The 14,830-nt window shown below is 39.3% G+C and overlaps 1 protein-coding gene across 4 annotated transcripts in view; it reads right to left on the reverse strand.

The window, feature by feature from the left end:
* mybpc3 (myosin binding protein C3) overlaps positions 1-14,830 on the reverse strand; it is a 40,111-nt gene that overhangs the window by 17,964 nt on the left and 7,317 nt on the right. The window contains exons 3-17 of one of the 4 annotated variants that reach the window (XM_037094665.1): positions 13,968-14,111; positions 13,255-13,332; positions 12,581-12,729; positions 12,012-12,129; positions 11,827-11,875; positions 9,176-9,235; positions 9,056-9,058; positions 8,294-8,317; positions 6,608-6,774; positions 6,383-6,515; positions 6,216-6,218; positions 5,964-6,088; positions 5,764-5,869; positions 3,835-4,001; positions 1,092-1,257 (exon numbers count right to left, since the gene is read on the reverse strand). In XM_037094665.1, the coding sequence (XP_036950560.1) occupies positions 1,092-1,257; positions 3,835-4,001; positions 5,764-5,869; positions 5,964-6,088; positions 6,216-6,218; positions 6,383-6,515; positions 6,608-6,774; positions 8,294-8,317; positions 9,056-9,058; positions 9,176-9,235; positions 11,827-11,875; positions 12,012-12,129; positions 12,581-12,729; positions 13,255-13,332; positions 13,968-14,111 (1,492 nt within the window). The remainder of the gene's footprint in view (positions 1-1,091; positions 1,258-3,834; positions 4,002-5,763; positions 5,870-5,963; positions 6,089-6,215; positions 6,219-6,382; positions 6,516-6,607; positions 6,775-8,293; positions 8,318-9,055; positions 9,059-9,175; positions 9,236-11,826; positions 11,876-12,011; positions 12,130-12,580; positions 12,730-13,254; positions 13,333-13,967; positions 14,112-14,830) is intronic. The other 3 variants (XM_037094666.1, XM_037094667.1, XM_037094668.1) reach the window with 3 other exon arrangements.

Raw genomic sequence — 14,830 nt, forward strand, 5'->3', positions numbered from 1 at the left:
GCAAGATATGTCTGGGGGTTCGTTATCAGTTGAAAGTTGTTTGCAGAATGTTGTGTGGGGAGGGCGGAGCAGGGTGGTGAGGGGCATAGCAGTTACCGCTGCTCAGAGACGGCTAGCTCTGGAAGAGAGTCGGGCACCTGGAGTCACATCTGATTCTGCTCTGATCCAGAGTGATTAATAACCAACAGCAGGAGAGTTCAGAGATTACTTTGTAAACTTTTGGGAGGTGGATTTATCTTCATTCCCATTTATCAACCTGACTGCAGCTGTGATCCACATTGTGGGATGTTCATTTGGACAGTGTAAATGCACTCTACTTCATAAATGTAACATCATGGAAAGCAGAGAGAGAACCAAAGTCTCTGGTGGGTGCTGAGTTGAGTGAGAATTGACCTGAATTTAAACACCAGGGAATGTAGTGCTATTTGTTTATGTATAGTAAAGTTTGATTTAACTCTTAAGACTGTTCCAAAAAAATCAAAGTTGTGTTTCTACGTTTTCAGCTTGCCAAAATCAAGGAAAAATGTTAATGTTAATTATTTACAGACTATCAGCATCTTTTAAGGTGAAACATTTTCTTGCATGTTACTCAAAGCATGAGTTGATGTCATGAATCAATTAGCACACCATAAATGTCAGTATGACATTCTGTTTCTTTTGTTGTTTGACAACTTTGCATGACAGACACCTCAGTGATAATTTGGATTCAATTGGATCTTGAGCATTTAACACTTTTTTCTCACTCACAAACTCCACTACATCTATGACAGAAACACACACTTGATACGTGCTGGCGCTTGCAAGGTTACAGCTAATACACAGTGAAGTAAGACTGGCTGTTGGAGCGAATAAAAACAAATGATCTCACTGTTGAACTTGCACAAACTTTCACAGAAGAGGTTTTTTTTTGTTTGTTTGATTCAGTTAAGCTTCCTAACTCTCTGACTCTCTCCCGGGAGTTATATCAATGAAAAGCAATGTTACCTTGAGTAAACTTGCAGATTTGTCTGGGTTTAAACACTGTTGGAACATGTTGGGATGGTGTAAGTAACAAGGGTCTAGTCATTTTTAAAACATTTAAGTGTCCTCACCTGCCAATATGTGTGATATTTATTCTGGTGTCAGATTTGACTTCTACGCCGTTCTTGTACCAGGTCCCCCTCACGTTCTCATCCGACACCTCGCACTTGAAAACCGCCTGGTCCTTCGCCTTCACTGTGAGGTCCGCGATGCTCTGGTAGACCTCCAGCTCTTTCTCTACTCGGGCAGAAAAACAAGGCTCAGAGTGCAGATAATGAACACTCTGGAGGCCTCCGGACTCCGGAGGAGGTGCTACAGAATGAGATGGCGGAATAAGATGCAATAAGCTGATGATGTGTGTGGGGGGGGGGGGGTAATGAAATCAAAAGAATTAGATGCAGCTATTGTATGTGAGGGCAATATGGTAATAACATGTTTGAGCGTGAGGTGTTCATTATCAGTGTGCAGCCTTTGTGCATTGTCTCTTAGCAACAGACTCAAGAGGGGATAGCTAATTGGGTTTATGGTAGAAAATAAAGTGGACGGATATGAAGACCAGATGCTGGAGCTTCAGGCTATTGCTGTATATCACAAGAACTAATGTAGTTTAGTTGAGTATTTAAAGTTATCCCAAAGAAACCTGGGTGAGATAACTCACACCATGCTCTTGGTAAAGGTTACGGGAGTTTCATGTTAAGCTAGCTGCCAGGGAGAGCAAATAAGGTGAGAATGGCATTATAATGGGAGTTCTGCTGTGGACCGAGGTGTTGATTCCTGCTACATGATGGCAGCTGGTGATTCTTGGCAGGCTCGACTAACGGCCTGGATAAACTCAACTAGACTCAGAGCTGGAACAATAGTTGGGTTTAAATCTACACAGAGCAACCACTGGGACACACACCTGCACATAGACACACAAGGATGTTACACATACACATGAATATATATGCAAAAGTATATTCATTCAGTATGTAGCCAGGACTAAATTATAGATTCTACAAGGAAACACAAAAGTCAAATTATGTCCAAATGTAGATGGCTGTCATGTGATGATTTCAACTTCTCTTTTTACTCTTAATAAATAGTTTTGCTACATGGAATAATGGTGCTAAAGTGAAATGGTTATTGGGTGGCAAATAAAATAAATAGGCTGTAACTCGCTGGAGTTTGTATTCCGCCCATGTCCATGTGTGGATGAGTTTGAACCGTCCGCATCCATCATTTTAAGATCATCTGTGGATTGAGATTAAGACTTCTAAGCATATTTATCTCAAACCTTCACCTGCAAAACATTTCATAACTCAAATACATTTATAAAACATAATATTAAAATGTACACTTTGCAGGATGTTCTTAAAAAAACAACATGCAACTCTCTCTCAATCAGAACAAGGTTATGACCCATTAGGTGTGCGTGGCATTGTATTTGTCTGCAATCCTCAACCTTTATTTCCTTGTTTTCTTCTCATTTTGGTGTGTTGTGACATTTATGGGCATCAATCACTGGGCAGCTGTTGTATCAGCCAATAACAATGTTAGCAGATGAGGTCAGGGCTTTCTAAAGGCCAGACCGTAAGCAACACACCCACACTAGGAAGATGCTATAAGACCTGAGGACAGAGCACCAATGAACAGAAAAAATATTGAGGGCGTAAAAAGGCAAGCAGTTTAAAACAACTTTCTAGGCAAGAGTTAAAGGCCATCCACTGCTATTATTACAACCATAAGTATAAGGACAACGATGTGAGCATCCATACCTATCAGTGACAATGTAAACAGATGTGCTGAGCATGCGTGTTGGATAACTATCCAAGACTGGGTCACTAGAGTAGACCATTTAAAAAGCGATCTCTTAAATGCTATCAATTAGCTTTCATAAAAGAGTTCTGCTACAGTGATAAAACATTATTATAAGCACTCCTGTAACACTACTTTTTTGGAAAAATGTCCCCAAAATCAAGGTAATTCATGGAACTGCAAATTCAGATGGGTTTTGATTGGTTGTCAGTGCTTATACCGTTCAATAAATCAATCTTGAAGCCCCAAATATATTGTTTCACACTTTTAGAGCTGGACTCTGCAATCTACCTGAGTGTAAAAAATTTTAGGTCTGGGATTGACTCTCATCTGCGTGCGAGAAATGGAGGCGGATGCGGATGAGGAGTTGGCCGATTAAAGTTTCGGCCTTTCCATAACAGCAAATGTAACGTGCCTACTATAGCAGCTTGTTGTGTGTTCACGAATAGTAACCGACAGTGAAAGAATCAGATTTCTGAGGGGCCAAGTGCAGACATTTCATCAGCATCATCAGGCTGTTGTATCTTGAATGAGAGAGAAAATCTATTATGTCATAAATAAATATAATGAGGGAGCTCCTGCAGTTGAAAACTTAGCAGTTCAGTGGATAGTGTTCTTTTGTTTTGAATGATAGAAATCTCGGGTTGTGTATTGGTTGTGGTTACACATGATAACGTGGCGGTTGACTGCTACGTTATCATGTATTGACTGAAAAAGTGTGAAAGACAAACATTAAATCTACACGACAAGTATACAACAACACAAACAATAGAGCAGGGAGACAAACCGGGTCCCTCGTGCAGACCTGTGCCCTTCAGGAGAAATATGGTCCACGTCTTCTAACTTTAGCTGGCATGTGGACTTGCGACGCCGTGGTAACCTTGGCAGAGTGACGTTGGCAGTGGCAATAGACACGATATCCCAAACATAGACAGCATGCCAGGAGTGGCAAGGCCACACGGCTACTCGTAGGGTATGTGAATGTGCACAAGTGTTTCATACTGTACTGACACTCACCCTGCACCAGGAGTTCAGCCACCGACTCGCCACCATTTGTTTTAACCTTGTAGTGGCCACAGTCTTCCTTCGTGGCCTCGTTGATGATCAGGACATGTTTGCAGCCGTCTTTCTTAAAGCGATACTTGAAAGACTCGTCTCTTGTCAATTCAACGCCGTCTTTCTCCCTGTACGTAAAATTCACATGGTGGAGAAAACAGTCGTGATTAAAAGTTAAGTTACTTTTAAGATTATTCCTCATTGACAGGTCTTTAGATCAGCTACAAGGGACAAGTACAAGACACTTTCATTCATTGTTGATTCTGGGGCCAAAATCTTGATCAGGTTAGCAAGTGCATTTGTTTTGTAAGAAAGCGAAAGAAAGATGCTTCTTATTTTTAATACTGTTTTGCATATTAATAGTTTTTTTTAATACTATATTTACTAGAGAAACAAGCTCTGCACTATAAGTTTTAAGTTGATTGAAAGTGTGAATGTTTAAAATACAATTCTTATCTTGTGATCATCTATTTAGTTTTCTTGTGTAAAATGTAATAATTCAGTGATATGTGATTTAGCTTAATTAATGTTAGGTATTCAGTTGTAACCCGCATATTGCCCACAGCCACAGACAGACTTCGGAAGAGCTAGCAACAAAGAGCTGAGGTTTACTTACAACACCGTATGATGAAGTGAATCTGAGCTCAGAGGTCCTATTTTTGGAGCTTTCAACATCATTTTATGATCTCTCGTCCATGTTGTATATGACTTGTTTTTACGACACAGACAGGCCGTGTGTAGGTGTTGTGATGACATGATAAAGGTCAGAAACAATCATCTGTGCACAGACTAAAAACATGATGTTAACATGGAGAGGTGGTACAGACCTTTGATGGTAACTACACTAGATGTATCTGAACTGAGATCATCTACTTTAGATCATGAAGTGTCACAATCTAAAGCAGACAAACTCAATGACTCACCTTCTGTGACATTAAATTTATCTCCGTTTCACCATTAATCATTTGACTTTTTCACCCCGCATGTTGATCTTTGGCCTCGTTTCCAAGAACATTATTTGGGACACAAGCCCAAACACACTGGCAGCAACTTTCTCCTTGAGACAAAGGTTACATGGGACATATTTAAATGCTGAAGGGACCTTTTTGTAGAGGTGATAATTTACGACTTGTAGCTATAATTCAGTCTGTCAGTTCTCTGCCTGGGGACATGACAAACTCAAATGCCACCTACTGGGAGTGTGAGCAATGGACATTGTGTGAGAGTGACTTAAAGAACGGCAGTTAACATGGCAACATCTGCTTACTGGTTTTATATCTTAGTAATTTACAACAACTCATCAATGGGACCTTAATGGGTATTAGTTCTTTGTAGGGTTATCTGTAAGTGATGCTTAATATTTTTAGGTTTACACAGTGCTGGATATAATGTTTCCACAGAGCACAGACACGTTCATGGTTGTACCAAACGTGGCATATCTCGTTTGCATCATGATCGTTAGACCCCTCTCTCAATAGGAGGTGGACGGGATGGTTGCGGTGATACTGCCAACGAGGCAGCTCGTGTCACACCACTGGATACCTTTAGGGACACCAAGGGACAACTGTTTCTGTGGCACGAAAAACATGTGTTTTTTGAGGAGACCTGCCCATGTTTCCGGAAGTTTTTGTGGCAACCAAAATTGCCCCTCTTTCCCTGGAAGTCATATAATCTCCATCTGCGATCATGGCGACTAAAACAGGTCTCTTGATGTTTTCCTAACCCTGACCAAGAGCTTTGTGTGCGTAAACCGTACCAGAGCATAAGTACAGTGTTGTGACAAGAGAAATAGAACATTCAACCTAAAAGATGTAAAGCTGCAACATATAGCATGACAATGTAACTCCTAACACACACGTGATTTGTGAGTACAAAAGAAGAATATCTAACCATTTAACATTGGCTCCTTCCTCCGAGACTTCACACTCTAACTCCACCCGCTCACCCTTCATCACCATCTGATCCTCCAGATTCTTCACAATCTGGATGGGAGGCTCTAGAAGAGAGAAGATGAAAGCGTGAGAGAACGAGCAGCAGCTTTTGATCTTCCAAATTGTTTTTTTTTCTCCCCTTTTAAACCTTTTGAATACCTTTAACAAAGAGCTCAGTGGTGCATTTCTCCTCTCCCACCACACAGCTGTACGCTGCATCATCTGACAGGGAGCAGTGGTTGATGGTGAGGTAGCGCATGTTGCCAACACTCTCAAAGATGTACCTTGAGGAAGGCCGGTAACATTTTTTGGGATTTAAGTTTTTAATAATATATACGTGACAATATCTGTGTAATTTTATGGAAAAGACAAGTTGGAAACATTAACAATTTTCTCTGTTCTTGGACTTACTTGCTGGTGATGTGAAAGATATGGAGTTCATCCATGTGTTGATGAGAGCAGAGGTCAAAGATCGACAGGAAGAAATAAAAAGTCAGGGATTGTTTAATGCATTATGACGTACAACATGTCTAGTGGGGCTTATGTGAATAGTTTCCATCTCCTCTCTCATTTCTAACCTTCCAGTTGGATGAATCTCTTGTCCGTTCTTCAGCCATTTCACATCAACATCTGGATTGGCGACCTCGATGGCCAGTTTTATCTTGTGTCCCTTTGTCACTTGGTATGCAGGATCCAACTTCCTGAGGAAAGCTAAGTTCCAGGGAAATTAGACGAACAATATTCAATAAGGTGTACGCACTTTTGTCAGAGTTAGATCAGTGTTTTATGAAGTCTCCACACACCTTCGCTTTTCTTCTCCTCTTTCTTCATCTTCTTCAGTCTCTTGAGCATGCCTCTCAGGTCAGTGATGCCATACTGAAAAGCAATCTTCTGATATTCCGAAGCAGGAGCAGAGCTGAGGATGTCCCACACGTCCACTTCAGGCTCGGAGCTGCTCACCTGCACGGTTCTGACACACGTGAAACAAGCGGAGGAAAATGATAAAACCAGTCTCTTGGCTCAGAGATTGCAAGGACATAGACTGTAACAGGAGTACAGTAATACCAACACATCTTATTAACAGGTTACTACTCTGTGTTTCTATTTTACTCACTGTTAACCATTATGTTACTGAATCAAAGGATAACTGATGAATAATCAGCCTCATACATTGTTTACATTGTTACAGTATGTAATGGCCAGCAGGTTGATAATGTAGATGCTAATTTTCCTGACAATGTGTAATAAAGCTGTCAACAGGTGTTTACAGTGCAAACATTTCTTGCATGACCAAAAAGAAGGTAAAGAGGGTGAAGACAGAGAGTCAGGGAGAACCGTCAATAACGATTAGAGGGGAGTCGAAACAATATAATAGCTCGGCTTTGATACAGCTGATTTTTACCCCCTCTCTTTCACCTTACAGGCCTTTGTGAGTAAATGTGGTTAGTAAATCTTGCTTATTAATTTAAACAAAGGTTATATTTATGATTTTCCCTTGGCCTAGTTTTCTTCTATCGCTCTCTCACTAGTTGATGTTCTTACCACACCTGTCCAGTAGGTGCCCTCAGCTACCCCTTGTTACCCCAGACAATCACCTGAGAGCTGTTGTGAGCAGCCATGTACCTGCAGCTTCCCGCTATCGCTATAAACTCAGTAGCTCACAGTGTACATAGGTGAGAGAATCTGCTGACTCATCTCGCTTTATCAAGCTGCCACTTGTCAGATGTTTTCTTGGTCTACCTGTTTACCTTTTTGCTTATTTGTTGCTGACATTTTGAAATATTTGATATATACTGAAGTACACTAAGGTCAGAAATCTTACGAGTGAATTATATCAACACATTATGCAAAATAACTCTTGTGTATGTCATTATATACACATATATGTGTATATTCATCATATGCACATATATGTGTATATATGTGTATGTATATATATATATATATATGATTTGATTATTATTAGTTATTATCATTTATTAGCATTATAAATGCTAAGCATTAGTTATTATTATTTTTAGCATTTTTAGCATTTGGCTGATGCCAGTTGGTCGAAAGGTAAATTCAACAAAGCATCGTATTAAATGATCATACCATTTTGTGTGTAAAATCTCATTCTGCAAAATAACAAATAACTTGAGCTATCAAATAAATGTGGTGGAACAACTAAAGATTGTTAATAAAAGAATAGTAAATGTACTTTGTGACCTTGATGCCCTGTGAATTTATTTAAACCATTAATAAACAATAATAATTCTACATTTTAGCTTCTGATATAAATGATAAAACTCCTAATTTCTGTGTATTGTCATTTCATGTTGTAATGATTGATTGATGTAATGAAGAATAATGAACAACAATTTTTATATATTTAATAATTATTTTTTAAATAATACAGTAAAAGGTTTATTTGCCACCTGACTGAACAATTAAGGTGCATGCACAACAAAGTTTTCCTGCAGTAAAATGACATGTCAGCAGTTTCTTACCGATTGGAGTTTTTTAAGAAACTGCTGCTCATTCAGAGGAAGAACCCAAGAGGCAAATATGGCAAAACAAACCAGACAAGTTAAAACACAGCATTACGAAAGCAACAGCACAATCAGCATATTAGAGATATGCCTCTAAAACAAAGTTAGTGTTATACCAGTTGTTAATCTGTGACGCAAGCCGGCACAAACTGGCCTGGATGACACCCGATCAGTCAAAGTCATGTGTGAACATCATTCTTTGTTCAGGGTTTGGAAATGGTGTCCACATCTCTTGTGCAAAAGGGAACAAAAATCTAATAATGGTGTGTGATACACATGGAAGTGATTTTTTTTTATATGTGCTCGTAAGAATGACAAAAGAAAGCTTGTGAGGAAGTCTCGCTGGCCATATATAATATGTCAGGGAAACCATCAGAAACATTTAAAGGGGAGAGAAAAGAGTAGAAACTCTTTTAGTGCCTGATCTTAAAGAAGTGTTGTTGTCTGAGTTATTATGAGTGAGAATGCCTTCAAAACAGAAAACACCAAATGCAATATTAGCGATCACAGGATCAACCAAAACATATGATTGTATTGTATTCAACTGTATTTTCACTGGCAAAGATGCTAATGTATTAAAGAAACATTTGTGGACTCAAAAAGATGCCATGGTGAAACAAAGTGCCACCCTAACTTATCATCAGGCGTTGTGAGAGAATGTTCGGGCTCGTTCGCTTGCAGGTCAGTGTTATCAGGCGATCATTCCAACTTTAAACTTACTCTCTGAAAATGCAGGATGATCCATGAAGAATGATAGTGAGACAGAGTTCGATTATCAAAAGTGGCAAAAAAGGGAAAATTACAAAAACAAATTACTGTCACAATTTTGTAACTGCTCACCTCTTCTTTAACAAGGCACTGAAGTCCAGCTCCCCAGAGTCTTCTTTTCCATCCGTGCTACTGCAGAAACATCAGCCAGCAGCATCAACACATCAACATCGGTAGCGCAACACAGGACAAGATAAATGTTAATACCTCACAGACATGGTTTGTTTTATATAGAATCAATCCACATTTTGGGGCATTTAAGCAATCCTGTTTACTCGTGCTCCGACATGTAGAAGGATACAGTGTCACTCAGACTGAAGGAAATGTGTACACTTAAGAATTAAAGTGTGAAAATGAATGTACAGGCAGATGTTTTGCTGTGACAGGTGTTACCATGTTTGAAGGATAGTTCGACATTTTGGGTATACACTTATCTATGTCTACCACTGTAATGTTTGTATGTTAACTATGAAACCAGGGCTGGGAATCCATTAGCTTGAATTAGCATAAACAATAATAATGAAAAAAAGGGTTAGCCTAGATTAGCTAGCAGCACATTTAAGGTGCAATTTGTAGAAATATTAGTTTAAAATTATACTATAGTATACTCTATACTAACCTGAGTTTTCAGTCTGGACTGATAGCTGAAAAATAAAAAAAACTACAATATCTTATAATTAGTGATGACATTAAGCTAATTTTACTGGAATTTATTTTGAGAGAGTGAGAGATATGGCGTACAACAAAGATCTCTACATGTACAGGTTCAAACCAGGGATGTTTTAAGTATTTGAAATGCACCTCAACATTTTGATCTGAACTATTTCATATGAATCCTCTTCTCTAAAAGGAGGTAAAGAAGTATATTTTCCAAAATGTCAAGCTATTCCCTTAAGGTCATGAGCAGCAGCAGTCATTCAAGCAAGAACAATACAAAACACTCAAGGTTAAAGAAAACAACGGTGACCACAGTGTCTGCTGGACTCTAATCAGCTGGATGAAACACAAAGACAAGGGCATATATTTGACTGTGAGCTTGTCTCCTGCCTCTAATCCAACAGCAGGATTAGAAGCTGAGTCTCTGGTTTATGTGGTGAAGTTACAACACACCATATCTGCGCTTCCTCTCTGTGGCAACCCTGTGGACGAGCACGACAACTGAAAAGCCTGTGTGTCTTAGCACATCCTGCACTTTCAGCACGATCAAACCACCGTCAAATCTCACTCTACCGGGTAGCTGTTTGTGCAGCTGGCTCTGCTGTTTTGATTGAGACCCAGGAGAAGATCACAGAGCTGATGGCTGCGAGCAGCGCATGTTACTTAAAAGCTCATGAACCAAATTTCACGGTATCAAAATCTGTCTGAGTCAAAGGTTAACACAATGACAACTACTAAAGTCATCGACAACATTCAGGGTTTTGAATTTGAGTCTTTTCAGCTCTCTCATGGTCTTCTCACTGTGGTCAGTCTCAAAATTCAGCAGGCTGGAGGCTGCACCATCCAAAACACAGATTCTGTTTCACGTGAAGGCAGAGAAGAAACAGGCCGCAGGAGAGAGAAAGAGTCTCTGCTCCCGGACCTGGTTTCTCTGTTCTTTAACAGAGTCCTCAGAGTTTGAATACGAGCTTCCATCATTGCAACAAGCACCTTTACTACCTTGATTGTGGTCCACTTCTCTTCTTACTGGCTTCACTCCTGATAGGTCAGCATTTGCACAGTTACTTGTTACACAAAACACAGTTAATTCCACTGATGTTTGGCAACTGTGTCTGTGTATTTTATGTGTACCTTTAATCCCTTAAATCTCCTGATGAGCCAATAAAATGATTGGACTGATTATATGACTTGGTGCTAATTAAGTTTGGCAACAAACAACTGTTTACATTAACAATAATCCTTATCAGCTCTGATATCAGTCACTGTACAAACTTATCTGTATGTCTTTTTGACACTCAGTTGGACGCTAATCACTGTGAAACCTCTTCAGCTCTTTAACCGCTAAATGGTCTTTAATTCTTTTGTATATGTCAGCCTGCCTCCCTGTCACCGTGCTGTTCATGCGGTTATATTTTTATACCGTATTTACAGCAGAATGAAGCTCACTAGATGGAGCCTAAAGTGCGACTGAAATACATCTGACCTGGAAGAAACCTATTCACAGTGTAGTAAACAAGTGATTAGCATAATACAGACAATTTCACTGCTATTTTTACATTTATTTGGTGTCATGTTTTATCACATGTTGACTGTCTTAAAATAAATAAATCAATAAATCAATAAATTTAGATCTCAGATTTATTATATGGCTAAAGTTAAAGAATTCAAAAAAACTTCATATACTCTTGATCAAAAGTCGTAGTTTCTAATTCATATTTATATAAATTATTTTGAATAGATATCAGATTTTTTTTAAAAATAATAGAATATATAATAGTAGTTGCAATCACAAACACCAAGTTTCCAAGATGACATTTTGAGTTTGAGACATTTCAATATCTAACACACAACAGTTTTCTTTAGCCCTGTAAGGGAAATGAAACAGATTGACTTTCATATGTATATGACGCTATCAATGGAATGTGTCAGCGGGCCAGAAGTCAGACTCTCAATGAGAAACTAACATGGGGAAAAAGAAACCAATCAATCAGCATATGATCAAATTCTGATAATACCAACGGTTATTTTTTGCTTTATGTGAAGTAATAAAGTCGTGTAAAACTTACGTGCGCCTGAAAGCTGCTCTTATGTCAAAACCCTCAGTGACACAAGCCTCTAAAATGCAGAGCAGCAAAGTCAGAATGGTGTTAGTGACTGGAATGATGTTAGAAACAAAATTGATGAGCGCCACGAGCAAAAGAGCAAATGACAAGGTAAAAAACAAAAATATTTCAACAGCGGCCCAACTCACCGTGTACAGTTAACTCAAAGTTACAGCTGTCAAACTTGTCCCTGGATGAAACCTCACATCTGTAACCTCCAGCAAAGTTAGCCTTGGCTGCGATGACCTGCATCTCAAAGGTATAGACCTGAAACCGCGTGCATGTAGTGGCAAGACAAACACAACACAGTGAGGTGATTGTTGTACATATGCTTTATAACCATTTAATGTACCTTCAAGATGAGGGATCTTTTTTGGGTGTACCACTGATTTCTCTCCTTACTTTGCTTTTCAGTGTTTCTCTTTCTGTCTTGTTTTTGTCACATCTGTAACACGTCTTCATGCCTCCACGAAAACATTACCTCTAATGTAACCACGGCTGCGGTTCATCACGTTATCAGGACTGAGGCAAGAACTTGCAAAATTCAAGGGTGAGAAGTTTTTAGACTTGCCACACACCTTTGTTGCTTCAAAGAAAAATGTTACAATTGCAGTTTTTCAGCCAACTATAATAAAAGGTAGGTATGTAATGTGTTTCATGACATTAAAAATATGTTTATTTGTTTTCTTCTGTCTTGGTGTTTGCAGCATTAGTCTACCTTTGAGTTGCGGTCGTATGTTTCCTTCAGCTGCAGGTGTTTCCCAGACTTGCTAGCGAGGTCCATCCACTTCCCCTTGAACCATTTAATGGTTGGTTTCTTCAGCAATGACTCAGCATTCACTTTGGCCACAAACGTGATGTTTCCACCTGCGAAAGCAAATAGTTTGTGTGGTTTAACAAATCGATCTTCAGATTCTGACACCCAGGACGGCTCGGATTTATTGCTTATTGTTTATTCTGTGATTCAATTCTACGAATTTAAAATTTAATTTAAAACTAAAATAAGCTTTATCTAAATGACATTAAATTAAATTGATTAAATCCGTAGACGGAAAAGGTCCAGAATGCTCAGGTGCCCTTTGGTAGGGAACAGAATAATCCAAGGCACTATTCTGGCAAAAAGGTTAAAAAGTCTTGATTAAAAATGGCTTTTTTACACTGAAATTGTTTAAACTAAAATGCCTGAAATGTTAAAAAGGAGCTGAATATCAATCCATGTCTTGTGGCATGGCCTTCTTCAGAGTGTCAAATGTTAAATGTTAAATCTTACTATTTCGTCAACAGTTTATTGCACAAAATGTGACGTCCAGCACTAATGCAGCGGTCTCACTGATGTATATTTAAGATTATTTCCAGTATATTGGAAGACGTCCTGTATGTGAAGCCACTCACCCACAGTGACCTCTCCACTCTGGGGTCTCTCTGTAAAGAGTCCAGTCAGGTCCTGTCTGGTGTCTGGAGGCTGTCCGTCTGAAAATGCAACAGGGTCAGAGCGCAGTCAACATCAGATGAAGTTTCATTTAAAAGCATGTTAGAAATCGATGAAAAACAAAGACTTTCTTCATTCAGTAGCTGCACTGAAGTTACAACCAGAATATCATGAGCTCGTAGCTTTGACATGGCTTTCTTTCATTCAAGACAGTTTGGGTTTCTGAAGAACTACATTCAATAATGTGTTGATTTACAAGAATTCCAAGAGATCAAAAAAAAATTCTAGCATTTCAGCAGTTCACTCCAGACTGAATTGCTCATTCAAAGTCTTAATAGCAGAATATTTCAGTTCATTACATTTTATTAACTTACCATAACTAACTATAACTTAGAAATTGCTCCTTTAATGTCTTGCATGAGTTACAGAATAAAAACTCTACCATCTGGAATTGCATTATTTTGAAATTTAACTTCGACGTCTGCAGCTGGGTTATTGCATTAGACACTTCTCTCGTTAGACAAACCATCAAACATTTGGTTTGTCAAAAACTATAATCTGAGATATAACCCATTTAAACAGACTGGGATGTTTGAAATTTTCCAGAAAAGCTGCCGTCAAAGAATATGATTCGATGGGCATCATGTATATCAATGACTGACGCAGCATAACTCACCCTCAGCTGGGGGAGCATCTGGAGGTGGGGCAGCAGTCTGGTCCACAGTGGGTGTTTCTGCTGGAGGCGGAGCCGGGTTCTGCTCCGGTGCTGGTGCTGGTTGTGGTTCTGCAGTGGACTCTGCAGGGGCCTCAGCCGGGGCTTCTGTTTTTAGATCACCACAGAGAAGTGACAAGTAAGAGGTAGAATGAAAAAAAAAACTGTATCGTTTGCTGATAATCTACTCAAAAAACAAACGACCAATCTGAAATATAGTGTTATTGATTATTTGTCTCAGAGGTTGATATCGTTTTATCTTTATATTCTGTCAAACATTGTTTTGACAGAGTTAAAATATTCTTTGGCAAACATCTATCATCCGAATATTTCTTATGTCTTATCATCTTCGACTGGTCGACTGATTTTCCGTGTGTTATCAGCTGCCTCTCATTCCTATCCCGAGCACCAGTCAAGTGGTGGTTACTCATGGGGAAATAATGTGCTGGTGCGAGGGTCAAGGTCAGCCTGCAGACAGAGTCAGGGTGGCTATGATATGAGCCACAGACAGCCTCTCTTGCAGCAGGACTGGGCCCATTAGTCTGCTGCCTTTCTTCGAAATTTGTTTCCACCTTATCAAATTCAAACAAACGACCTCAGCGGGGAACACTGACAGACTAATGGCACCAACGTTGCTCTGTGACACACTTAGCACACAGTCATTCCAGTATGCAGTGCAGTGCTCTATGTAATGGATGTGATTTACAACAGTTTGACATTTTGAGAAATAAACGTATACATTTTCTTGCTGATAGATGAGATGATGGATACCGCTGATGCCTGTGTGATAAATATGGAGCTACAACCAGGCCAGGAGACAGCTAGCT

Source organism: Acanthopagrus latus, chromosome 4 (genome assembly GCF_904848185.1).
Source record: "Acanthopagrus latus isolate v.2019 chromosome 4, fAcaLat1.1, whole genome shotgun sequence".
Taxonomy (NCBI): Eukaryota; Metazoa; Chordata; class Actinopteri; order Spariformes; family Sparidae; genus Acanthopagrus; species Acanthopagrus latus.